Source organism: Vicugna pacos, chromosome 14 (assembly GCF_048564905.1).
Source record: "Vicugna pacos chromosome 14, VicPac4, whole genome shotgun sequence".
Classification (NCBI taxonomy): Eukaryota; Metazoa; Chordata; class Mammalia; order Artiodactyla; family Camelidae; genus Vicugna; species Vicugna pacos.
The window spans coordinates 61,311,828-61,339,522 of record NC_133000.1 but is presented as its reverse complement, the minus strand read 5'-3'; the positions used below and the strand labels follow the sequence as shown (position 1 = coordinate 61,339,522).

The 27,695-nt window shown below is 42.1% G+C and overlaps 1 protein-coding gene across 1 annotated transcript in view; it reads left to right on the top strand.

Moving 5' to 3' along the window:
* The window catches only part of ABCC4 (ATP binding cassette subfamily C member 4 (PEL blood group)), a 189,797-nt gene that overhangs the window by 36,890 nt on the left and 125,212 nt on the right, over positions 1-27,695 (top strand). Inside the window, exons 2-4 of the mRNA XM_006211005.4 lie at positions 1,547-1,657; positions 2,186-2,306; positions 11,598-11,822. Of these exons, the coding sequence (XP_006211067.1) occupies positions 1,547-1,657; positions 2,186-2,306; positions 11,598-11,822 (457 nt within the window). The remainder of the gene's footprint in view (positions 1-1,546; positions 1,658-2,185; positions 2,307-11,597; positions 11,823-27,695) is intronic.

Genomic DNA, 27,695 nt, shown 5'->3' with positions numbered 1-27,695 from the left:
TGCTGGGGATTGTATCTTTTTGGGGTTGTGGGTGGGGTTTCTGGAGTTTCCCAGGTTCACTCTCTTTTGGTTAACTTAACACATAAGAGCAGGAATTAAAGTGCAGGATAGGAGAAGCAAGCGTTCAGTGAGATGGTCACTTATCAGGTCTACCGGAGCTTCCTAAAAGGGAACTTCATGGGTGGGGTGGCCTGACTCATTTATTTTTTTTTAATATGATTATTTTCTGTTAGTAATTCACTAAAAGACTTTGTTGTCAGAAGACCTAATTGCCCATCTTTTCTGTTAGTCTCCTGAGGGACAGTGGGTAAAAAGCACATCTGCTTGTGTGTGTGTGTTTGTGTGTGTGTACGTGTACTCAGAATTAAAAAAAATTTAGTACAGTTTTAAAATGTTATTCTCCATTTGCAGTCAATACAAAATATTGGCTACCTCCCCCATGTTGTATAACACATCCTCGAGCCTGTCCTACACGCAGTAGTTTGTACCTCCCACTCCTCACCCCCTGGACTGCCCTCACTTCCCTCCTGTCCCCACCCACTGGTAACCACTAGTTTGTTCTATGTCTGTGAATCTGCTTTTTTGTTGTTGTTGTTTTTGTTATGTTGTTGTTATGTTGTATGTTGTTATGTCATATCTGTACACTAGTTTGTTGTATTTTTGAGATTCCACATATAAGTGACATTGCACAGTACTTGCCTTTCTCTGACTTATCTCATTTAGCACAGTGCCCTCCAAGTCCATCCATGTTGCGGACTCTTTATCTAGCTGTGTAGCTGGCCTGTATTTATTCTGGATGGATGTCTTTGAAGTGGATGTCTCAGAAGCTTAATGTCAGGCACTTACAATCAAATAAGCTAATTGTCAGGTGCTTACACACACTGCCCCAACCATGGAATCAGCCATTGCTTCAACAGCCATGCTTCCTTTTGGGGAAGAAGGATATTAAAAAGTCAAGATCTGGGTGAAGGGGGCCGAAAGGCACAAACTTCCAGTTATTAAATAAGTAAGTCATGGGGATGTGATGTCCAGCGTGGTGACTATAGCTAATCGTACTGTATTGCATTCTTTTTTTTAATGACAGGGGAGGTAATTTTAGGTTTATTTGTTTTTTTAAACAGAGGTACTGGGAATTGAACCCAGGACCTTGTCTGGCCGGGCATGCACTCTACCACTGAGCTATACCCTCCCTCTGTATTGCATTTTGAAAACTGTTGAGAGAGTAGACCTTAAAAGCTCTCATCAAAAGAAAAATTGTGTATAGTAAAAACAAAAATAAGATCTGGGAGCTGGAATTCTTTGCTCCTGGTGTGTCATTGCTTCCAGGACATCTCAGTTAATAGAGTCAGGGAGTATATTAAATACTTGTGTGTGTGTGTGTGTGTGTGTGTGTGTGTGTGTAAACCCGTCTAATTCCCCCTCATATCTGTACATATTTAAAAGGTAGACCTTTTTTTTTTTTACACAAAGCCCATGAATATAGGATTCTAATTAGAGATGTGTAATTTGGATATGTGTCACTTTACTTTTCTTTTACTTTTAACAGGTGGCTAAACCCCTTGTTTAAAATTGGTCACAAACGGAGACTAGAAGAAGATGACATGTACTCAGTGCTTCCAGAAGATCGCTCTAAGCACCTTGGAGAAGAGTTACAAGGGTAAGCAGCCGGCCAGCAGTCAGGAGAAGGGGAAGGAAGAACGAGATTCTCCATGTGGCTAGTGAATGGTTTCAACTGGGTTTGCTTTCCTCTGGGTCCTTCTTCCCCTAACACTGCCAGGTCACCCTCTCAGGCTGGCCCCGGGCGGCCTACACTGTGTTTCCAGTGCATTTTGTGGAATGGGAGGGAGCTGGCAGCAAAGGGCCTGGATGCAGAGCTCGGTCCCTGGAGGCGGTGTGGCCAGAGGAGGTCATCTGCCCTCTGGGGCGGCTCATGGCCCTGTGAATCCAGCAAAGCTTGGCAGCATCTTGTCTCCCAGGACTCCTTCCCTCAAGGTTTTTCTGGTGCTTTGGAGTTGGCCCTGCTTATCTTTCAGGAGCCCTGCAAGCTGTTAGCCAGCATTTGTAGGAAGAGCCACGATGCGCCCTGCAGTAAATGCTTCTCTTCCCTCTCCGCCTCCCACCCCCTGGGCCCGTTTTACCTGAGATGGGCTCCCTGTTCTCCACTGTGCTTTGTTTTCCACTGCAGGTACTGGGATCAAGAAGTTTTAAAAGCCGAGAAAGACGCACGGGAGCCTTCTTTAACGAAAGCAATCATAAAGTGTTACTGGAAATCCTATTTAGTTTTGGGAATTTTTACATTAATTGAGGTAAAAGCTTTTCCATACAGTGCATTGGTTTTCAGTGTAAGCAGATCAGTGCTGCGATGGATGGGACCTGTGGGGAGAGAGGCCAGTAGTTTAAGGTCTGAGGAATCGTGATGTAGCTCAGCAGTTGTCTTTATCTTTAGGATGGGAAAACACTTAAAGGACTGGACTTCTGAGCGATTACCGTTTTTCTTTTAATCCATTAAAACGCAGTGTCATGGCTGATGACACTGAAAAGACATTTTAAACCATGTTAGAATGTTCTTGGTGCTACTAAATGATCTAAGCGCTAAGAGTTATCCTTATCCAAAAGAAGACCCTACGTCCTCAAGGAATATGTGATTTGGAAGTAAATTTGGACCCCAGCCCAGAAGAACATGAGGCATTTTATGAGTACTCAGAAACTAATTGTTAACCTGAGCAGGTCGCATCAGCTAAATGCTTTTCTAAAGGCTGCAACTGATAGAGCTCTGGCCTCTCTTTCAGGAGGCTGGCTATTGGGTGGTCAGGGCAGAAATGTGGGGAGTAGAGGACCTGGCAAACGTGGGGGCTCACCCTGTAGCAGTGCTAGAAGTACTCATAGCAGTAAGGGGGGGGGCTCACACTCAGTAGTAGTGTTGGTGGCACTACTCTTACTGTAGTAATAATGTCACTTGCTGAAAAAATCAGCCTTTGCACCCGGGAAAGTGAATTCAAATTCAGAGGCAGAGTTTTGGGAGCAAAGAGAAGAGCAGCTTTATTGCTTTGCCTGCAAAGGGATCACAGCAGGCTCATGCCTTAAAGGCTGTGAGCCCATCCTGGGGTTGGGGTCTTGAGGTTTTATAGAAAAACTGGATGGGACAGGAAGGGTGATAACAATCAGGGTGTTTTACAGGGTGCTACATTCCTCTTAACCTCTGTGTATCTTCAGGAGGAACTCCAGAGGGTCTGTCCATTCTTCTGAGATTATCAGCCTGTTATCTCCTTCCTGGAGTGTAGCCTCTGGGTTAAAGTTCTTCTCAGTAAAGAATGAGTCAGCAAACAGTTTCGCATCAGGGAAGTCAGTTTGTTAGTTTGCTTTATATTCCTTCAATAACAGAAGTGAGTACTTCTAAAATACTATGTTTTGGGAACTGCCAGGAGCACTCTGTAGTATCTCTTTGATTCCTCAGTGAAGAAGTAGGTATTATATTACAAATGAGCTTGTTACAAACCAGCAGGCTTGTCCTCAGTAGCCCTGGAGGCAGTATGGGGGCCAGCAGTAGTGGTGGTGGGGGCGGCTGTAGTACAGTTGGTAGTCTAGTAATACAGTAGTAAGTAGTGAAAAAATATTGTGTATCGGGAGCTGCTATGAACACTTGTGTGGTATCAGTTTTATTCCCTGGGCCAACTCGGTGAAGTCGTAGATATCATATTACCCCCGTTTTAGGAAGGAGGACACTGAGTGCCGGGTAGTTACATAGTGTGTCTGTGGTCACACAAAGCACAAAGGACAGGCTGAGGTTCCATCTGATTTAGGATCCAGACCATTTCAATGACTGATAGCTTGTCCAGTATCAGGAAAGCTCATCTTGAGAGTTTTGTCTTCAGGGTCTCAGACACATGCAACTTGGACTTGACATGAGGATAGTAAGTAAGATGCTAAGAAGGCCCTGGAGCAGGAAGTCACATTGGGGAACGTAAGTGAGGGCAGAGCCCAGGTGACCACTTCCTCCGGGCGCTGGAAGTGACTAAGGCGTTCACACTAGCAGCAGGTCGTGCTGTGTTCAGTGCACCAGGAGCCCTTTAGGAAGGCATCTTCCACTGGACACCGTCCTGGAGTATATGAGGTTGTGCCTACCCTGGTGAGCTAAGTTATAAACATCCATCCAGACTCTTAAGACACCATTCCAGATCAGCTCCTTTAGATGGACCACTGGGAAGGTAGTGGGTCTTGGATGGTGACTGTGTTGATTGCGATGATCCGGGCACAGGCCAAGTCCCGTGTGTTGTTACTTAGTGAGAGTGCCTGGTTGCTTGCTGACAGCTGGTGTCTGTGAATCTGGGGGTGCATTTGCTCGGTGGGAATGAGAACCCAAGTCAGTTCCTGGCCTGTGGAGCAGTTGTCCTGTTCTGTTGTCTGAATCCTCTTTCTCATGTGCAGGTGTGCCGCAGGCTGAGGTCCTGGATGACAGCTGGGTGGGACCAGACAGTCCCAGGGAGGGTGGCAGGTAAATCAGCCGTCAGGTGGAGCTGGGCTTTCTCCCAGGAGGCTGATTGCTGTGCTCAGGCCAGTCTCGGTGGTTTATGGGATCAAGTTGGACAGTGGCCTAGATTCCCTAGGTGAGCCTGGTGACTGCCGTGTGATCTATTTCTAAAACTGTAGTTAGAATAGTAAGTGGCAGAAATCTTCTAACACAGTCAAGTTCAGGGAGCTCCAGGCCATTAAAGCTGAATGAGAAGTAAATCTTGAATTTTTTCCTGGCAGCCAAAGAAGCCTGAAATCCAACACAAATACTCCCCTTTTCCTAGGCTTCCTGTTGACATGCTGTTCCTTTGAAGAAATTAGAGAGATGATTCCTTATGAGGAAGGTAGTAAGGATCTGTTACATTCCAAAAATCATTTTGAGGTGCCGCTTTGAGTTTTTGGTGATTGAAACTAATTACTGAGCTACTTGGATTGAATGTTACATAATTGATTTTATGAAGTAGTTTTCCATCTTGTAGCCTATCTACGCTGCTTGTTGGTCTTTGCATTTTAGATAGTAGAAGATCTAAACTCAGGCCAGGATTCTCTAAAATGTAAACACATGTCCTGTGTGGCCTCCAGCCCTCTTAATTCCTTTGGTGCACAGAATGCCTCGTAGAGCACCCGTGATTCTCCAACAGCGTGCTGTTACCACCCACAGCGCAGGCCAGGCCGCCCCCGGCACTGCTGACAGCACCAGCGGGGCGAGGCTTCTGGGGTTAGGACTTTGAAGTATGAAAACCTCTGTCCTATGAGAATTGAGGAATGATGGTAACAGAGAAACAAGGACCAGGCTGCTGTTTAACGCCGAGCTCTTGTGGGCCATGGCTAATTAGAACAGCCAGTGAGTTGCCAGCACTCCTGGCCCCTGTGTGTACCTCCATGGGGGACTTTGGGTGGGGAGGACAGGTCTCTATCTGCCCAGGGCCCTCAGGGTGGAAAGGAGGAGCCTGATGCCTCTGTATGGGCCACACAGAGGCCACCTCCCCATGGCATCTGAAGCCTTCTCTGTGAGAGATGAGGTCTCTACCTGCTGGTGTGTAAGTGGGGTGACCTCAGAGCAAGTGTGGGTTCACCCAGACCCTTCCCCTGAGAGAGGAGGAGTAGCCAGGGTTATGTCCTCATCCTGGGACCCTTAGAAATGGCTCGGCCTTGTCTGGTCACTTAGCCTTTGTCCAAGGCCACTCTGCTGATCGTCTCTGGTCCAAGTGGAGCCTGTAGGAAGGCACACACTCATGTAAATCTTCACTTTGGAACTCAGCTGATGGGCTGGAAGTAAACAGAATCCTCTGAGTTCCACAGTGGGATTGATGCCTCGACTCAGGGCTGGTCCCAAGAGCTGTTCTGGGCCTTTGCAATTATTTCCCACCCCTTTTCTTCCAAGTGTTCCTCACCTCCATTCAGCTCAGGAGGCTGAGACATGGCCACTGGTGGCAAAGATACTGTGGACAGAGAGCAAACACTGAGTACCACACTGCAAAGAAGAGGTAGAGGGGGCATTGAGAGAAGTGGACAGGGGCCAGGCAGAGCAGACCTGCTGTGTACACCCTGATGGGTCTTGAGTGCATAGCGTTAGCCATTAGATATTCAAATATCTACAGTGATGACCTGAGTCGTAAATGAGGGTTGTGCTTTTGAATCCATTTTGGTTTTTTCCCCAAAGTTTTAATTGTTGTATTAAAATTTTTAATTGAAATATAATTGACTTATTAATTTCAGGTGTACAAAATAGTGATTCAATATTTTTATACATTGTAAAATGATGACCATCATAAGTCTAGTTATCCTCTGTCACCATACAGAGTTACCCCGGCATCATTGACTATATTCCCTATGCTGTATGTACATTGCATCCCCATGACTTATTTTATAACTGGAAGTTTGTACTTCTTAATTTCCCTCACCTATTTCACTGGTCCTCCCACCCACCTCAGTCCATTGTCTTGAAGTTAGGGAAGTAGGTGATAATTTTTTAAAGTTTGCATTCAAAATGGTTAAATTTTTAAGGCCTGCTTACAAGTGAAACTGTTAATTACTGTCTAGGAAAACAGGCTTTTATGAATGACTTCTCTCAATTTCTTTTTGTACCATGATCACCTGAAAGCAGTAATGAGTTTTCCAAGTCCTTTGTGAACCCTGCCTCTGCTATTAAGAATAGGTCTCTTCCCACAACTTGTGTTTAATAAAATTGATCGCAGCTTACGCTTATGTTTATGTTGGTTTCAGAGCACTTTGAGCTGTGGTGTCTCATTTAGCTGTCCCAGGATAGACAAGGCAAGTGTTTCTGCAGATAAGGACTTGGAGGTGTAGGAGGGTGCATGATGGACTTACTTAGGGTCATGTGGCTTGCTGGTGGCTGACCTGGTTTCCGAAGCAAAAGATTCTGATTCCTAGGCCAGTGCTGTTTGCGTTCTGTCCTGATGTTCCTCTCCTGGCACAGCCCCCGCTGATGGGTCAGAGCCAAGAGAAGGTATTTTTTTTCTGGCAACAGCTCTATTCTCTGTCAACTGCTTCCTGCATTATTATTTTTTTTTCTTGTAGGTTTTAGAGAACATTTCAAAAATGTAAAAATAGAATAGGCATGGTAGGTAGAGAATGCAACACCCTAGAATATACTTCTTTGGCATAAAGATTATTTTGAGCTGAATATTTTTTGAGAAATAGACACAAAGACATTTACATTGATAAAGGAAATCTCCATTTGTAAGGGTGTCTCCCTTTCTGTACTGGGAAGAGAAGGATGGCTGTAAATAACAAAAGAATCCTGTCCATGGAGAAGTTCTTCAGAAGACTTAAGTTTGCAGAATAAACCCAACCCTACCATTGTTCCCTTGCTTACTCTGCTTTTTGTTTGAAATTCTCCTAAGCCTCCCCTTTCTCCCATATTTTGTCTTTAGCTGGAGATGGTATTTAAGGTGATGGCTTGGGTAATCTCAGGTTGTTACTCACTTCTTCTGTGTGTCTTCAATCTATACAGGAGGTATACATTTTAATAAACTTATTTTTTCTCTTGTTAGTCTGTCTTTTATTATGAGGCATCTCAATCAAGAGCTTAGAAGTGTAGAGGGAAAACAGACCCTGTGTTAACACTAAGCCAGCTTCAATAATTACCAACTCATGAGCAGTCTTGACTTATCTGAACCCCCTACTCTTACCTCTCAAGATTATTATTTTTGAAACACCTTTATTGTGGTATAATTCCTGTACACATATTTCAGATATACAATTTGATGAATTTTGATAGACATATACACCTGTGAAACCACCATCACAATCGAAATAGCTAACATTTCCATCACTCCCCAAAAGGTGCAAATTTGGAAGTCCCAATTTATCTCTTCCCACCCCCTTTATTCAAAGATTATTTTGAAGTGGTTCTTAGATATCAAATCATTTTTATCTGTAACTATTTTACTATGTGTCTTTACAGAATGTGGAATCTTCCTCACGCATAATCCTAAACCCATTATTGTTCATAAACATTAACTTTGATATTAATGATATTGATGATATCCAGCAAGTGCTCACAGTTGTCTTTTCTTCCCCTTTATATCGAATAAGGTACATTTGGTTGATACAACTTGTATGGGCTCCTTTTCTGCCTCCCCCTCTTGTTTTCTTTCCCTCTCAGCTATTTGTTTTATTATTTTTTTTAAATGTGGGAAACCAAGTTGTTTGCCCTGTAGAGATTCAAATAGTCTCGATTTGGCTGATGGCTTCTCCCCGTGAGTCATTTAACATGTTCTCCTGGCACCGTGGATTGGTGGTTAGATCTAGAAGGTAGGTCTGACTCTCAGATCGCATACACACCTCAGCACCTCCTCTCCCCCACTTTGTAGGGTTGTAGGCTTGTGTATCTGCCTTATGAGTTACATGTCTTGTCTTTTTGTGTGTGTGTGATGTTAGGAGCTATTCACGATCATTGCTCAAGGTCCATTAATTCGTTAGGGATTGCAAAATGTTGATGTTTTAATTCTAATTCTTTTATTTATTGGTGGAATTATTTTCATAAAGGGAAGCTTTGTCATTTTCAACTCTTGGTCACCCTGAGCTATGGTGTTTACAGGAAGGGCAGGGGAATTTCTTCATTTTCAACTTTTAAAAACTAATTTCCAAAGTGATTCAGTTCTCTTGGGTCCAGTGAGTTTTGTTTGTTTGTTTTTGTTGTTAATTTGGTTTGGTTTTATGAGTGATGGGATGTGCTCCTGTCTGGAGTCCTGATGGTTACTGTTTCCCCGTGTTCACTGCTCTTCCTTCTTATCTCTGGATCTTTCTCAGCTTTACCTTTGTCACTTTTCCTTTGTTTTTGAAAATTAACTGCCTTTTCATTTTTCCCATAGTCTCATTCTTTTCTATTTATATGTTTTACTCAAACATTTTTTCGGTGTCTGGTAGGTGGTTTCTATTTCCTTTTTTTTTCCCCCCTCATAAATCAGAGAAGGTAGAATTGGGCAAGGAGTGTTTCAAGTATATAGGGAAAAAGGAGGAGCTGTACTCACTGGGGAAGTTCAAGCACAGAACTGCATAAGAAGTTAACCTAAGAAGCAAGAAGTGGAGCCCAAATGTCTGGTGCTTTCAGAAGGCTGAATACCCAGGACTCCACCAAGAAATGTCTGCTTCAGAGACTCAGACTCTCCTAGAACCTTCAATGTTGGGGCATTGTGGTATTATATTGGGCTGTTTTAAAAGTCCCCTGTGATTTCACAATTGTGAAGACTTCTTGTGAAGAAATAAGAACTATATTCTCAGTCGGTTTGTGGCAAGAGTCTTACTGGGTGGTGTCAGTGATGAAGGGTTCATGAGAACCATTTCTGACCTTGTTCCTGCTTGTCCAGAAAGTGTTTTTTTCTTTTTTTAACTTTTATTTTTTTGTTGTGAGGAAGTCATTTGTTTTTTGATTAGTTTTTTAAAATGGAGGTACTGGGGATTGAACCCAGGGCCCCATGCATGCTAGGCATGTGCTCCACCATTTTAGCTATACCTTGTCCCCTAGAAAGTTTTAACTTGGTTAATTTGATTTCAAGTTTGATAAGTATTTTCTTACTTGTTTTATTTCTTACTAGTTGAGGGTTAGGATCATGACCGGACAGAGGAGTGGAAGCTATGGGCCATGAACTGGCTTTACTCCTTAATGAGGCTGTTTACTCAACTGGGTTATTAAGTACAAGTCTCTCAATGGAAAAATCCAGATGCTTAGGCAGTAGTGACCTGCCTTCATTTTGTACTTTTTGCTGCATTTATTGCATCTTTCAGCATTGCCCTGGGTGGGTGGTATTTTTTTTTTTCCCTTGGTGGATGGTATTAATCTTACTTTCTCTTATAATTACACTGATGATAGGCTGAAATGGAGAGTAGCTGAGTAACAGGCAACAGATTCCCAAAGACAATGACAGATTTTAGGAGAGTGGGATGGCAGGTGTTACCGCTGGGCTTCTGGAGAGCCCCAGGTTTGCAGACTGGGCTGCCCTTGGCTATACCTGAGCTGTGATGCCCATGTATACAGTTTGACATTCTTCTATGTGTAAGCCTCCAGCTTTCCATCTCAGTTTCTATAAACAGTGGGCTTTACAATCTACTGTAGGAGGGGCTCCTCCATGAGCTCTTAGTGTTTCCTGGGATGAGTGATTGGACATGCTAGAGCTGCCACAGTGAGCTTTTGTGTTCTTGAGAGCCGATTATCTTACTTACAATTCTTCAACTAAACCGTACCCCCTTCTCTACAGTAGGGGAAAACTTCTGTGACCTCAGGAAAGGCGAGGCAGTTGGCTCAGGCTGTGAACGTGTGTGTTCATGTGTGTGGAGCAAGACAGGAATGTTGAGGTTTCACGTCACTCCTGTTTGAGGGGTGAGGACAGCTTTATGTAAATATGCTGATCCGGACTCTAGTTAGTTGAGCAGAAAAGACATGCTAGTTTGTTTCATGTTTGACGTTTTGGATTTTCCTTCCCTTCCTTTCCAAAGTCAAGTTCCCGAAAGATTTCTGAACTTGTGGCATTTGTGTTTTGAGAAGTCCGAGGAGGAAGTGATGCTGAGGGCCTAGGTGTTTACTGTTGGTGACTTGGATTTGTGTTGAGTGTTTGATGTTCCTTGATGAGGCAGAAAGGCACCTCATAAGGGGTGACTAGGGGGAGAAACTAGGTCGTGGGGTGCAGTGGCCGTTTGGCTGGATGGGCAAGTGTTGCTGTTTCTTTACCTTTAGTTTTGGGAAAGAAAATTGCTTTCCCTAACTCTTTCTCAGGAGATAAGCCCCTATGTCCCCTAGCTCTTGAGTTTAGTGTTTTAATTTTTTGCCTTAGGGAATAGATGATTGGTAATTTTTCTTCCACACCAGTGCCTGCGGTGTATGTCAGATAGAGAACCACAGATAAGATCATTTTTTTGGTTTGGCTTCTGCTGTGTTTAGTATTTAACTCCAAGAAACATCCCAGCTTCTAGGAAGGTGGAGCCATACTGACACAGTGCCTCCTGGGGCTGAGAGCCTGGAGACCCCCCAAGTCCGGTTTCTTTGTGACACATATTCCAACAGAAGCTGCGCTCTATTCTCTTGATCTACAGACCCACTGAGTTTGGGCTGGGAAAGATGGGACCTGTGTTGGTGCCAATGTCTCAATGCATAAAGGTTCTCAGAGCAGAAGGAGATGGTTAAGATCATGCCTTCCATACATGAGCCATCTTGACTTTTTGTTGGGCTGGGATGTTGAGAGAACAGGGGGCTTGTTCACATGTAAGCCAATTCCTTACCCTTCTGCTGCCACCTTTTCCCTTATTTGTCTTAGGCCAAGACTCAGAATTTTGCCAGATGCGTTCTGAAGCACTGGTTTTAATATTTATTGAAGATCCACAGTGTACCAAGTGTGCTGTACTAAAGCTTGATTGTCTCTGTAAAATTTTGGCTTAAGGTGAAAACTGTTGCCTGCTTGTCTTAGAGAAGAGAGTGGATCTACCTAGTTTTCTTTTAGATTAGCTATGAAAGTAGCATTTTGTCAAAATACATTTTTAATTTGCAAATAATAAATGTAAAAGTTGTGTTAATCAAAAACTGGTATGGCTTATATTTCTAATTAGGGATTTTTTTTCTTTACTTTTAGGAAGGCACCAAAGTAGTTCAGCCCTTATTTTTGGGGAAAATCATTAATTATTTTGAAAACTATGATCCCAGCGATACTGTGGCTTTGCATGAAGCCTATGGCCACGCCGCAGTGCTGAGTACCTGCGTGCTCATCTTGGCCATCCTGCACCATTTATACTTCTACCACGTTCAGTGTGCGGGGATGCGGTTACGAGTAGCCATGTGCCATATGATTTACCGCAAGGTAAGTGTCATTCTGGACCAAAGTGTGTACATGAAGCACTGGAAGCATGTCGGTAAAGATTTCAGTAAATTAAAAATTTCGTTAACTAGTAAAAATTGTGAATCACTATATTCTACACCCGAAGGTTATATAATATCAATTGTACTTCAATACAGTTAATCTATGAGAAAAGATCTATAAAATTTATAAATACAAAGTAGATCTAGAAAAGATTTCATGGATTGAATTTTGTATCTGTGAGGAGACTGTATTTGAGAAAGGGAATGATTATATTTTGAAATGACCAATTTAATCATTCGATGTAATTGTGTTAATGAAAGAAAAATATATGCAGATAATAACTAATATATATAAAACAGATAACAGATTCATACTGTGTAAGTGCCGGGAACTATATTCTTTATCTTTAGTAACTTATTGGTGAAAAAGAATATGGAAACGAATATATGTATGTTCCTATATGACTGATGCATTGTGCTGTGCACCAGAAACTGACACAGCATTGTAAGCTGACTATACTTAAGTAAAAATAAAAATTTAAAGAAAGAAAAAATATAGATGGAATCCACCCCACATACAGACTCATTCACTATATTCTATAGTTGTGATTAGTCTTAGAGTATTAGAGAAAATAGTTGGGTATTTGGGGTTAAACTTGAAATTTTACATTGATTTAATTGATTTTGGAGAGAATTTTGGTTGCTCTTTATTCAAGTTATTTTTCTAGTATAATTTTTTTTCTTTAGTATACATGATAGCAGTTTTAATAAGATCTGATTTGATGTGTTTGTGTTTTTGTATTGAGAAAATACCATGAAATCATTCCATAGTTTACTCCGGTCTTAGCGGTAAGACAAGGAAGGATTTCAGGTGTCTTTACAAAGGAGTTGCCACAGATACACCAGTGTCAAGATCTTAAGGGCTTCTTTTTTTTGTAATTCTCATTTAGCTGTGTTGTATACTTGAAATTTGCCTGCAGTAGAAGACACAGAAAAGGCTAGCTACATGAGGTGATGGAGATGGTTAACTGGTTTAACTACAGTAATCGTTACCCAGTGTGTATTTGTATGAAAACATCATGTTATACATCTTAATATATATACACAATTTTCATTAAAAAAAATAAAATCCTAATTGAAGGCTAAAACCAAACAATGTAAATTAAAAGTACTGCTTCTGTACCTAGTTGCTGCTTCTCTAGGACTTCTGTCTCTTGGGAGTCCTTTTCTCTGCCAAATGCAAGATGTTACCTCCTCATCTTTCCTTGAGCAGAGTCTTGTTAATCTCTAGGCTGTGTGAACCTGGACCCTGGCATCTCACTGTCGTGACTGGTGACAGCACGTGAGCAGTTTTCCTCTTGGGTGACGTGGACATGACTACAGGGCCCATCCAGGGGTCTTCATTGTCCTTCATCATCCTCTTTGTTATTTTGTTGCACCTTCTACCATTTAGGAGATAGATACTCAGATTTCCCCACAAATTAGCCAGATGTTTGTCTTGGCAGATCATGCTTAGCTCCAGTAAATAAATAGGAAATTTCACTAGAATTCCACCAAAAACCTTAAGTTAGGTTTGAGGTGATGGTTCAGTCAAACAAAGCTTGCTCTTTGCTGCACAGGTGAGCCATTGTCCACCTGTTTTTCTTTGTCTTCCTGCTAACATTCTGTAACGGTGCCTTTGGGAAATCTGATCTGACCTGGCATGTTTGCTTATGTGAATGTAAACATCTCCCAAAGGTACTAACTTGCCATCGTGATTAACCTGAGAGAATAGTCCCTTTATGAAGTCAAGAATTGTTGGGGTTAAACCGTAAACGTTATCTGAAATTCCAGAAACCTGGGAATGAAAATTTCCTCCTGCACAGCCTTGCATCTAGAATCCTGCTGAGGTGCAGAAACAAGACACTTCTTTGAAGGTTTCAGGTGCGGTGTTTCCTTAGGGCAAAAGCTGGCAAGAGACTGGCTGTGAAAGGCCCTTCCAAACATTGGTGGTTTTATGTTCAGGCCCCACCTCCTAATCTCTGGTCCTGGGAAAAAATCAGGTTGAGTGTTGTAAATGGAATGGCTGCTAAGCTCATAGTCAGTAGTGTGCAATTTTGAATGATCTTGTGGGATGTGTCATATGTAAAAATCACCTGTTATTTATTTACCTTTTTAAAACACTGTGATAAATTATACACAACATAAAATTTACCATTTAACTCTTTTCCAATATATCATTTAGTGACATTAAGTACATCCATATTGATGTACGGCCATCACCACTATTTGTCTCCAGAACTTTTTGTCTTAACCAGTCTGAACATCCCATTAAACACTAACCCTCCAGCCCCCTCACCCCCACAGCCATCACCCTTCTGCTTCTTCTCTATGAATTTGACTACTCTAGGCAACTCATATAATTGGAATCATACAGTGTTTGTCATTTTTGTGTGTTTGGCTTATGTCATTAGCACAATGTCTTCAAGGTCCATCCATGTTGTAGCAGGCGTCAGAATTTAATTCCTTTTTAAGGCTGAATAATACTCCAGTACAGGTGCATTCAGCATTCTGTGTATCCATCCATTCATCTGTCAGTGGACATTTGCGTTGTCTCCACCTTTTGGCTATTGTGAATAATGCTGCTGTGAACTAAGTTTTACAAATAGCTGTTCAAGTCCATGGTTTCAGTTCTTTTTAGTGCATCCCCAGAAGTGGAGTTGCTGTAACTATATGCTAATTTTTTTTGAAGAACTGGTGTACTCTCTTCCTTCGTGGCTACATCAGTTACATTCCCACTTGATCGTTAAATTTTATGTTTAACTTGAGACCTAAATTAAAAGTTACTGTGAACCATGATATTTTTGTTTGGATCAGTGGCTCCAGTTGACGGTCTCTTGAAACAGCTCATGGTGGTCTTTTCACATTCTTCAAATCTCTGGGGCATTTTCCAGAACGTTTTACCAAATAAAGGGACTGCACAATATAGGCTGTGGGTTTTTGTTTTTTGTTTTTTGTTTTTGTTACGTCAGCAGGTTTTCGTTAAGAACACAGGTTTCTCAAAAGGATAGTGTCTTGAGCCTTGTATTCTCTCATTTTAGAAAGTCTCCTCCAGTCCCTACTGAGATTTCCAGCATGCGCTGCTTTCCTATCTGCAGTGGGAGCGGTGTCTTACTTCCTAGTTTCTTCTTGGTTGAGACACAGAAGGAGGACTGGTTCAGACCTCAAAGGGTAACACCCCCAGGTTAGAGCAGGGGAGGTGGCCCAGTGTGGGGTTAGATGGTGACCTCGGGCTAGGTGACCCTGGTGGAGGATGGCTAATGATTTCCAGCCACAGTCACTAGTGGGCATGCACCTGCCATTTGCCAGTCTGCACCTTGTCTTTGGGGCTGAATGTTACAGGTCCAGACCTGGGTCAGGCAGGATGACAGGCTTACTAATCAGGACGGTCTTGTCACATTTGATTTTATGGATTACAAAATACATAATGCAGGGAGACTTTTCCTTAAGATCTTTATCCTAATGGGCTCTCGGTTTCCTGACTTTGTGTCCAGCTCGTAGAATTGTGGTGGTTCCCCTACTGGATTCTGAGGATCGATGGGTTTGCTCTGAATGCCTACAGTGGGACCAGATAGTCCTTGAGATCCCTGGTTGTTCTCTGGTGCTTCCTTGTTACCTGGTGCAGGCTTTCCTACGAATCAGATCAGTTTGGCCTGATTTCTTACTCTACTTAAGAGTCTCGTCTTTACTCTCTTTATACCCAGAGGATAGTTTGCAGGAAGATATTTGTTCTTTGCAGGGAGTCCACTCATCTTTGAAATAAACATCCTAGTTTTCCTTTATCTCTTATTGTAGAGCTGTCTTACAAGTATTTATGTACAGTCAGTCCTCCTTACTCGCTGGTTGTATATTTGTGTATTTGCCTACTTGCTAAAATTTATTCGTAATTCCAAAAATCAATATTTGAGGCTCTTTCATGGTCTTTCGTTGGTGTGTACATGGTCTGTCAAGGTTTGTATCACCTAAGACATACATTCACTGGGGCTAAACAAGATATTTCAGCTCTTGAATTGTGGAACAAATGTCCCTTTTCTGGTCTACTTAGTGCCCATGCTTTCTGCACTTGTGTGCTATTTTGGGTGATTTTGTTGTTTAAAATGGCCCCTTGAACAAAGGGCTAAAGTTCTGTCGTGCTCGTAAACAGAAGACTGTGCTGTGCCTGGTGGAGAAAACACGTGGTGGTAAGCTTCGTTCAGGTATGAGCTACAGTGTCGTTGTTCAGGAATCCAGTGTTAATGAATCAACAATAGATACTAAATAAAGTGTCGTTAAACAGAGACATACAGAAAACAAGGTTATGTAAGTATTGATCAGTTGATGAAGCTGTTGTTACCAAAGAGTGGCGGAACCCTAACCCTATATTTGCCTGAGGAGCAGTTAGAATCCACACACCCGCTGCTGGTAATGAGGATCGGCTGCTGATGCTCATACAGTACATCTTAAGGTGGTGGCTTCTATAGATCAGTATTCTGTTTAGAGAAATATTTTTGTGTACCTTACATCTATTTTTAATCATCTATGTGATGCAGGTGTATTTGTAGAATTCTGTAATTTAGGGGTAATGCATGTTCCTTGTATCCACACCATTTAGATTATATGGTTGTAGGTAATAATCTTCATCTTTATGAATCGTGGACTCTTCCTCTTTCCTTTAATCCTTTCTCTTAACACCCTGACCCTCCGACATCCTCTCGTAACCATTTTGTTTATTTTTTTTGGAGGGGTGGTGGTGGTGGTAATTAGGTTTACTTATGTTTTTTGATGGAGGTAGTAGGAATTGAACCCAGGACCTTGTACATGCTAAGCATGTGCTCTACCACTTATGTCATACCCTCCCCTCTCCTTGCAACCATTTTACTTCTCCTTTCTAGAGAATACGTTAATTGTGAGTGTCCTGGGGTCAGGGCAGCAGACATGCTTTCTCCCAGAGTCTCAGCAGGACATAGGGGTAGCCCTTCCAGGGTGCAGGGAGGGGCCAAGCTTACTGAGTTCTCCAGATCTATGTCTGCAGTCCTCTGCAGGAAACGGAGCCTGATGTTAAACAAAAATCTATGCAGTGGGCATGCCATGTGCCCAGGGTGAGAAAGGAAGGGGTTGCCCCCTGCAGCACACCCCCCTCCCCACTATGGGGGCCTGTCTTCCCCAAGCCCCCCATCCCATCCCTCTGAATTTACTCCTTGGATCGTGCAAAGGCAGTTGATGGAAAACTTTGTTGGTGTTTCAGCCAGTGGATGTCATGTTCATAGTTCTCAGAACTTCTGTTTTTATTTAAAGCTAATTCTGTTTTGGTCTAGATGCAATATTGCTTTATGTTTACACTGGACAATATGAATTGGCAGCTGTTCAGTTGATGTGGGCTTACAGAACCGGCAAGTTCATATGATTCAATCTAACATCATGCTAGTCTCTGGTTATACTTCCCTTCTGAAAGTATCAAGGGACTAGTGTCTTGAGGGTACTGGTAAAGTGAAAGTAGCACTATGGTATTTATAGAAACAGTGACTCCCTAGAAGCATATGATACTTTGTTGGACTGTTCTGATATATTCTAACTCTCTGATAAAATCCGAATGAAACTAGTAATGCTTCTCACACTGTTTAACACTGTTAAACACACTTTTTTCCTCCATTTCTCTTTTATTTCTGATATAAACTTGAGTTGGACCTGTGCATTTTATAAGAAGTTAATCCCATTAAGGGATAATTGGTCAACATTCTAGTTTTCTGGGGAAGAGTTAAGAGGAGCTGGTAGGTACAGGTTTAATTTTCTGTGGGTAGGAGTTTGAGCTAACAAAGCAGGTTAAGGAAGGCGCGCTGTTGTGGTTTAGATTTCTTCAAAGGGGGCATTCCTGCTGCTGGAGTTACATGTGTCAGTGTCATGCTACCAGCTGATAACGGTCTGCTCTGTGGGGCTGCAGTGCAAACTAGAAGGGTACGCTTAGCTCAGTGGTTCCCAAACTGCTGTAAGTTGGGTTCATGTGGAGAAAATTTTAAAATAACACTGATTCCCTGGGCCCATTCCCCAGACATCCCATTTTAATTGGTATAGGGGGAGTTAACGATTTTTTTTATGCCTTATAACCAAGATCTTTCAGTACATAGGGGTAGCATGAAGGTTGCAAGTTTCACCTCTCTCAGTGGCAAATACCCTTTGAAATGGTAGTTGTAAAACCTCAGGGATGGTTGCCCTTCATCAATGCTTCTGTCTCAGATTCTGGGCTGGAAATCTGGTGTGCACCGAATGCTCAGGTTTTGAGTCAGGTGCACAGTTACATTGTAGAGGACCCCGTGGCAGGTCGGTTAGGGTAGAGACTGTGAGCATGGACTCTGCCGAGCACCTGGGACAGAGACATTAAATTTAGGAGAGTAGAGACATAGCAAGACTCTACTGTGACTGCTTTTGTATGAATCCTAGGTTTTTCCATCTTTGTAGATATTTGCCTTAGGCAAACTGCTCTGAGCTTAAATTTCCTCATTTGCAATTTTACCCAATTCTTCTGGTTGTGGTGAGGATTAAATGAGTCAATCTGTGCAAAGCATTTAACACAGTGCCTGGCACTTAGTGTTCAGACTCTCCCGCCAAGTTCATTATTGGCACTCAGTCACAGGACGCTCGAGTACGTGTCATTAGATGAAATAGCAGCTTGGGTGCTAAGTGCTGCACTTGTGTACGTTCTTAATGGTTTAGGGACGGATCCCACTGATTGGTGAGGGGTGTGTGGGTGTGCAGGGGGCATTCGTGCATTGAACAATGTTGAGATGGAAAAGCTAAAACAGTTTTTGTGGAAAATGGTAGGAGCACAGTTGGCATAAGAATTTTGGAGAGCACTCGGTCCTGAGTAAATCCAGAAGGGAATATTGGCACTAGGGGATGGAGGACCTAGATAAGAAGTTCAGGTCCTTGGATTTATTTACTTGGCAGAAGGGAGCCCTGAAAATTGTTTAGGCAGGTAGTAAAGGACCACAGCGGTGATGTAGGATGATGTGTCTGAGGCCTACCACGTGGGGCTACATGTGAAGCGGCCTGGGGCCCAGATGGAGATAATGAGTGGAAAGGAGGTCAGCTCTGGGAGGTGCAGGCTTAGTGTCTTCCAGGCCATTCATTCACTCATTCATTCATTCATTCAGTCTTTAATAATTTGCCCATTTGGTGAGGCATTTAGTTCTCAGGAACTGCTGCTGATAATCCAACAAATGAGAGTTGTGAGCCATTGTGAGACAGTAACAGTTGTCTTATTTCATCTCATTGATGAACTGATCTGGTACAATAATGGGCAGAAATAAATGTTAGATAAAATAGCAAAATGAATTGATATGTAGGCCTTTTAATGCCTTGTAATATTCATGAGAGACGGGGAAGAGAACATTAGAAAGGAGTTTGCTCTGAGGGATTAGTTGAAGGGGAGGAGTGGTGGTTAGGAAATCATAGTTCTAATAAGAACCCGCAAAGCCAGTCAGTCTTGAAACTCAGGCAGTTTCTTAAGCATTGCTGCATTTCCTTACTATTACTCCAGAAACTTGGGCGGGGGCAGTACCCCAAATAATGGGTGGTATCGTTTTTGCAGCTTCTTTCCCAATCTTTATCTAGCCGCACATATTCACACAGTGTCAGTCTTAGTATGTATAGAGCTTTGTCCAGCTTTATCACCATGCTGACTTCACTCTTAACCGCGTCTCTGGCTGCGTTGATAATCCATCTAAAAGACTGCTTGTGTGTGCTTGTCTCAGGGTAAAAGCTGTCTATGTCTCTGGCCTTACTTGGAATGTTTCTTTGGTCCGTGTGTTGGGCTGCATGTGCCAAAGTTACCTTCAGACGGAGGTTTTGTTTAATCTCCTGTGGGTGGCTAAGTATGGCAGCGCACTGTTCCACCGAGCTCTGCAGTCTCGTAGTGGCATTGTGAGTAGTGCCCCCTGGAGGTGGGTTGTGTGTGACCTGGGGTAATAGGTGTTTGTTTGCTAGCTAGCTAGTTTCAAAGCAAACTGGCAATACTTGCTTCCTTTCAAAAATTCCCAAACTATGTATATAAAGCAGAGACACCAGAGAGACCACACTGTCCAACTAAAGACCACTCTCTGGAGCCGTGATTCTCACTGCCCCAGGGACATTTCATATCTTCTGGAGACATTACTGGTTGTTACAACTAGTAAGGTGCCACTGGCATCTGATGGGTGGAGGTGGCCTCAGATGCTGTTCACTGTGCTACAGTGCGCAGGGTAGATAGATGTCCCTACTCATATATAGAATAGGTTTTTATCAGCCTCCTCCACCCATCAGATGCCAGCAGCACTTTGCTGTATACCAAGCTTGTTAATGATATAGTAATGAGGTTTCTCCCCTCCACTGGGCAAGAACTCCAGCGATCCTGCTGTGCTCAGGCTTCGGGGTCTATGTTGTGCTTGTGACGCTGCAGCACCAGCTCGCTGGTCACCCCTGGGCCGCCTGGACCTGGGCCTTTGCAACCCTCCTATTTGCTAAGCCCTTGCAGCAGCACCCCCGACCTTCCCCGAGGCTTGGTCCCCCAGCCAAGAGCCGGGGCAGTAGTGGTGTTCATCTTGTGCGTGTCCCTTCTCCCGAGGATGAGCCGTGCCCTGCATGCCATCCAGAGTCCAGTCAAGTGGTTCCTATGGCAGAGCTGGAGGCAGGGCTGTCCCACTGTCAGTTGCTCAGCCACTTTGCAGAGCAGATGTCTCGTCGCTGCTTTTAATAGCTGGGTATTTATGAGTCTGGCAGCTGGGAGCTCTGTGTACAGTACAGGGCGTGGTTGTTTGAGCTGCAGTACAAACATCTCGCTTAACAGATGAAGGATGAGGGTGTATGCTGGGCTCCGGTTCATCAAATTCTGGCACGAGTCACTTGTGCTTGGTAAAACCCAGAACCTCAGTCTAATCCCAGACCTACTCCCTTGGATTTTTTTAAGGAAAATCTGTGCACTTAACCTGTGCCTCAAGGATTCTTAGCATCATGAAAGCTTAGGAAACACTGGACTAGCGAATGGTGAAGGGAGCATGAGCTGGAGCAGGGGGAGGCCGGTGCCTCCTTGGGAAGGGCAGGGGCAGTGTGAACACCTCCTTTCCCTGGGATTTGTGCCAAAATCTTGAGTCATATTTATTTTTAAAACCTTGAATTAGTTAAGCAGTTTTCTTATTTGTTTGAATATATTCTTATTTTTCCCTTTTAAAATATTTCTCTAGGTTTAGAATTTTGGGTTGGTGGTTATTCGCTTTCAGGTCTTCAAAGGTAATTGTTTTTTAATTAAGTTTATTTATTTTTTGTTTTAATGGCAGTACTGAGGATTGAACCCAGGACCTCGTGCATGCTAGGCATGTGCTCCACCACTGAGCTATACCTTCCCCTCCATAATTGTTCTTTAAATTACCAAAACAGTTTTTTTTCTAACTATGGTAATCAAACCACAGAATTGACTATGCTTACCATTTCTGAGTGTACAATTCAGTGATTTGTAAGTACATTTATGTTGTGCAACCATCACCCCTCATCTCCAGAACACTTTCCATCTTGTAAAACTGGAATTTTGCACCCGTCAAAAGGCTTCCCATTCTACTTTCTCTCTCTGTGGGATCCTACAGGAGCTGTCCTGGGGTGACCGGCTTATTTCAGTTTGCATAATGTCCTCAAGGCTCACCTAATTCTTTGAGAAGAGAGAGGTCATACATTCTCAGCGTTCATTGGAAAAAATTAACCATTCACCCTGATCCTCAGCTGTGGTGATGAACTTAGCTCTGGTGATGAATTTAGCTGTGGAGGGAAGGGAAGGCACACCCTCTGGCTGCCTCTCTGAGCCCTTGGCTCTGCCTTGGCCCTGTTTTGAAGTCCCCATCTCCTCCTCTCTCCTCCCTCCGGGACTCATTACCTGAACTACCCTGGTCATTGTCTTTGCTCAGTATCTCTGGGACTTTACAGCTGTGGGCACCCGGCTGCTGTTTGGTTTGCTCTACTCCAGTATGTAGGAAAACGTGGGATTTGGGAAGATGGAATTTGGAAAAAGTGTGAGAGAGGAGCTTTTCCTCATGGTTCTTCGTATTTTTCTCCTAATTCCTTCATAAGCATCAATGAGAAGAATTAAGGCATCACTCACTGCTCTTGATCCGTTTGGTTATAAAAGTGTAGGTTGTGAATAAATCATTCTTTAGGCAGCCTCTTTAAGTGTTGTCTTTTAATCCCCTCCCTCCCCATTCTGCTACACAGATGTCTTCATTTCCTGAAAGCATCCAAGCTGGTGTTTGAGGGGAGGAGTAATGCGACTAGTTTTGCAATATCGCATAAGTACACACTGTTGGTTACTTCAGGTTTGTGGCTTATCCAGGCTCCGCGAGTTCAGTACTTTGATAAACATACACCACTAGGAAAAAGGAAAATTCACACCTTGTAAAATACGCTCCTTTTAACAACTTCTCAGTACAATTACATACCCTGGGGGAGTTTGTCGCGGGCATATTCCCTCTTGTCCTCTTTTGGTCTGAAAGAAGGCACGTGATAAAATAATTGGATTGCAGACACTGACTGGTATATATAAAATAGATGAACAGGTTTATTCTGTAACGCACGGGGAAATATATTCAACATCTTGTAGCTCACGGTGAAAAAGAGTATGAAAATGAATATATGCATATTCATGTATGACTGAAGCATTGTGCTGTACACCAGAAATTGACACAACATTGTTGTGTATACTGACTATACCTCAGTAAAAAAAATTAAAAATAATTGGAAACTTCATTACAGACAAAAATGATTCTTAGTATAGTTGCTATAAAAGACTTAACATACAGCCTCCTATATGAAGTTTTATGACTGAGCATGTCAGTTTTGAGAAGATAGATTTATAGAAATGTATATTTTCGAAATTGGGAAAAATGAAACATTTTAAAAGATGTTGATAGAAGCCATTTTTCCTCCTTTCTTTGGGGGGGTGAAGTTCATTTGTATTCTCATTAAGATTATCTTCTAAAATTTGTATTTGTGTATGTTCTGGGTCGCCTTCTCCCCGCCGTGGGCTTTTCACTCCCTGCCTGCTTTTCCTTCTTCCTGTTGCCTGCCCGCCCGCTCACCTTTGCCGCAGCTATTCTCCGGTGCTCATTTATCTTTCCCTCTCTTGATCAGCAAACCAGTAAGACAGGGCTTCTCTTTCAAACGAAGCAGTTGGTAGTGAGAGGGTCTGGGGGTGAGGAGTTGGGTTTTGCAGTCATTATCTGGGGATGTGACCTCCCTTTGAAGATCCGACCATGAAATTTCCTTACGTGTTCTTTGCATTGATACCATGGACTTCGTTAAGCTGGAGTTAAGTTTCCTAGAACAATGTATGTTGACTACCCCTGCCCCATGGAAACACCTATTTTTAGTTCCTTGATTCACATTTTCTGGAATGTTTCCAAGGACCTGGGGCACTTTCTGCCCCCCATGGTGAGGAGTGGTGTTTTGCATGTTGTGTGGTCCAGCAGCAAACAGCTGGGCATTCTGTGTGGCGGTTGTCAGATGGGGGCCTGGCCATGTTCTGCTTGTCACCTTGCTGGAGTGCTAGGGCCTGGGCGGGGGTAGTTACTAGGGCATCAGAGAGGCCAGACTCAGGGACTTGGCCGAGAGGGGATCAGGTCAGGGAATGTGGAGAAACTCCTCCTGAGGAAGCCACTGTGGTTCTCGGGTCCACAGCGTGGCCCTGGGGTCCTCCCACTCGGAGGCATCCTTGTCATTTCTGTGCATGGCTTTCTGGGCTCTAGTGGGTCAACAGCGGTGTAAAGGTAAAAGGTGGCTATCAGAATTTAAATGAAAGTTAATGGTACTTCCAGGAGATAAATGCATAGCGCTTTAGAATAGATGTCCTAGGTTTGGTGTCAGCCATGGAAAATCAGGCCCACGATGCCTCCACTGCCCCACCAAAAAAAAAAAAAAAAAAAAGCCAATGGAATTGTCAGATCAGAGAATGGCAGGGGGAAGATATAGCTCAAGTGGTAGAGCACATGCCGTGGCATGCTCTAGTTCCTGGGTTCAATCCCCTGTACCTCCTCTAAAAATAAACAAACAAACAAACAAACAAACAAACCTAGTTACCTCCCCCCAAAAATAAAATTAAAAATTAAAAAAAAAGAAGTTCAGAAGATCAGAGAACGACAGGTTGTTGACCTTGTATGCACTGTGTTTCATTTCCCTGAATCTGTTTTTTTCCTACAGAACCATAGAGGAAATCCAGTTAGTTTTGCAGAGGTCACCCATCACGCTCATGGGGACGGAAGGTAATAAATAGGCAGCTTGTGGGTCCTCCCCTCAGAAGCGGAGATTAATCGCTTTAGATTGTGCAGTCATGAAAGTAGGTGTGACAGCATTGCTAAGCAACTCTGGGCAACGATATGGGAAAAATACAGCAATTTTCTGCTTCGGGTGAGCTAACCATAGTTGCCTGTTGGAGTCATACCCAGTGTACCTAGAAACTGCATCATCCCACAGGCTCAACTCTGGGGGAAGGGCCACAGACCAGGAAGTAAGTCAGAAACGCAAAACAAGTGACACGTGCTTGTCTTCTGTTCTGAAGGCCTTTTAGAGCCTGCTTACTTGGGCTCAAAATAGCATGAAGCTGTATCTTAGTGTAGAAACAGCAGTATGCAATGGTGAGATAGTCTATTGAAGGGATGGCCTGATGGCAAGGGGCAGGATAGAATTATAACATACGGAAAACCCCAAAAGCATGGCCGCTGGGGCGCTCTGTGCTGGAGAGGAGCCTCCACATACACTGAGGGGCACTGACATTGGCTGAGAATCACGTCGGTGATGAGAAAATCTGCACCCTGAGGATGGTGCACTACAGCTTGCACCCTCTGTGTTACAGGGCTGCTGAAAAAGGGTTTGGGGAGTTTCCACTCAAATGGAGATTAGAGTCTTAAAGCGATAGTACTTCTCACCAGTCCTGAAAACTCAATTCTGTGGAAAGAACGTTCTTTCTCTCTGTTCCTTTCATAGTGGTATTTTGGTATTTACGTGTGCACACTAAGGTTTGGTGTTTCATGTCTGCTGATTTAAAATAAATGAGAAACGAGAAACAGTTTGTTCTTCAAGTGAATGACAAATATTCTTTTTTTAAAAACCTTTTTAAAATTGAAGTATAGTCATTTTACAATGTTGTGTCAGTTTCTGGTGTGTGGACAAATATCTCTTGCATTTATTGTTTTTAAAAAATTGAACAAATTAAGGTTTTGGCCTAGGCTGTAGAGTTCCCTTATAACCCCGTGTGTATTTTCAGCACCCAGCCCCCCTTTCCCAGAGTAGGAACCAACCATAAGTGGATCCCTACTTAAATGGAATTTGCATTCCATAATTCATTAATACTGTTCTTAATGGCCATGTGGATTCTATTGTAATCAGTAATTAGATATTTATTTTGTTTTATAATTTTTAGTAAGTTGATATTTAGATTGTTTTCTGGTTTGTATATATTAACAAACAGCAGTGTGATGAACCTGATTGAAACTGCACCTTTGGGGACATCCTTTATTTCTCAGGGTGTATACATTTGAAGCCTTTTAGTGTACCAGATTTCCTTCTAGAGTTAACTGTTTAAATTCTATTAAAACAAGATGTCCCCACACCCTTGCCAAGCATGGATGTTTTGAGGATTTTTGGATTTGAGTATTTGCAGATTTTCATTAGCCGTTTGTGTTTTTCCAAAGTGGCTTTCCTGCACATATTCTTTGCCCTTTAAAAAAAAAATAGTACGCTTTTGTAATTCTTTTGGTATTTACATGCTCTTGATTTATTAAAGAGATTAATTTTGGGTCTGTCATATATGGTGCAAATATTGTTTCTAGTTTGTTTTGTTTGCCTTTTATTGTTCTAATGGTGGAACTATTTTGTTTTCACAAGGAAAATTTAACCAAATAATATCCCTTTATAGCATGTCAACTTAAGCAAATAGAAAACCAAAACATTAGCATTAATTTGTATGTTGTTTATCTCTATACTGGATGTGAATAGTTTTTGACTGTAACACATACATGTTATTAGAGCAAATTTTAGTTCTCTGCATTAATGAGGAACAGTGGTAACTTTGCTTTATTAAAAAAAAAAGAGTGCCTATTCTCTGTCAGGCGTGAAGAGTTTCAGCTTATTTTCTTATCTGCAAAATAGGAATAATTTTTACTTTGTAGGGTTGTTTCCTATTCAGCGTCTGATATGCAGTATCTGCTCACTAAATGGTAGCTAATTTTATGATCATGATGACATGAATGAATGCAACAGTTCTGTGCACTCAGCTAGCTGATAGCTCCTGAGGGCAACAGAGATGTAATTGATTACTCATATTTCTTATTTCCCTTGTGATATTTTTTTGTGGCCCGTAGTTATTTAGAAATGTATGGTTAATTTCCAAATAGTTGGCTTTTAAGAGATATCTTACTGATTTCTAATTTAATTCTTTTGTCAACAGAGAACGTTCTGTGTAACATTTTTACATTTAGAAACTTACTGAGATTTATTTTATGGCCCCAGCGTATGGTCTATGTTGGTGAACTTACAATGTGTACTTGAAAAAATTGTCCTACAATTGTATGTGGTGGTCCATCACTGTCAGTTAGATTAAAGTGGTTACTTACTATCTAAATCTTCTGTATCCTTATTGATTTACTTTTGGTCTACTTGTAATAATTACTGAGAAGAAGGATGTTGAAATCTCCTGTTATGATTGAGGGGTTTTCTGATTTTTCTCCATAGTTCTGTCTTTTTTTGTCCTATATATGTTGAAGCTCTGTAGTTAGATCCATACACACTTAGGAGTGGTGAATTGACTACCATATTATTATGGAATGTACCTCTTAATCTCTGGTAATTTAATTCCTTGTCTCAAAATCAACATTATCTGATGATAATATAGCCACACCTGGCTTCTTGTGCCTACTGTTTGCCTGGCATATCTTTTCCCTTCCTTTTACTTTATTTAAATTGAATCTCACTTGTACAGCAGGCTGGGTCTTTCTTTTGTTAATCCTGTGTGACAGTCTCTGGCTTTTAATTGGAGTGTTAGTCTCTGCATTAAGTGTAAATACTGATGTGATTGGGTTTAAGCCTTTCACTTTACTACTTTCTATTTTGTTTCACCTGCTTTTGTTCTTTTTTTCTACTCGGACTTATTTCAGTCAGTTAGCTATATTTTAGTACTCCATTTTGATTCCTTTGCTTTTTAGCATTATCTCCTGTATTTTTAATGTTGCTTTAGGGATTAAAATAGGCATCTTATTACAGTTTTTTATTGTAAGTTAATATTGGGACACTTTACGTAAAATATAAGAAACATAGTAGTAACATTCTATTGCTGTTCCCAGTCCCTTGTGCTATTGTTGTTTACACGTTTTTACATCCACATACACAATGCAGTGTTAACCTTTTTTTTTTTTGCTTTAAGCAGCCGTTTTTCAAATAAATTAAAAAGAAAGGTAGAATTTGTGTTTACTTACTTATTTGCCAGCTTGGTTTTTCGTTATTTTTGTACATCTATGCCTTTCTACCTGGTGCTGTTTCCCTTTAGCTTAAGAAGAACATCTTTTATACTTTCTTATCCGCTGAAAGTCTCTGAGACTTTGTTTACCTGAGAATGTCATAATATCACCCTCATCATCTGAAGGACATTTTTGTTGGTTATAGAATTCTGCTGTTTTCTTTTCAGCACTCTCAGCACTTCTTTTCTTCACTGTCTCCTTTTCTCCTTTTTTAAAATTGAGGTAAAATTGACATATAGCATGTTAGTTACAGGCATGCAGCATAATGATTCAGTATTTGTGCATACTGCAAAATGATCACCACAGAAAATATAGTGAACACCCATCAGCACACATGG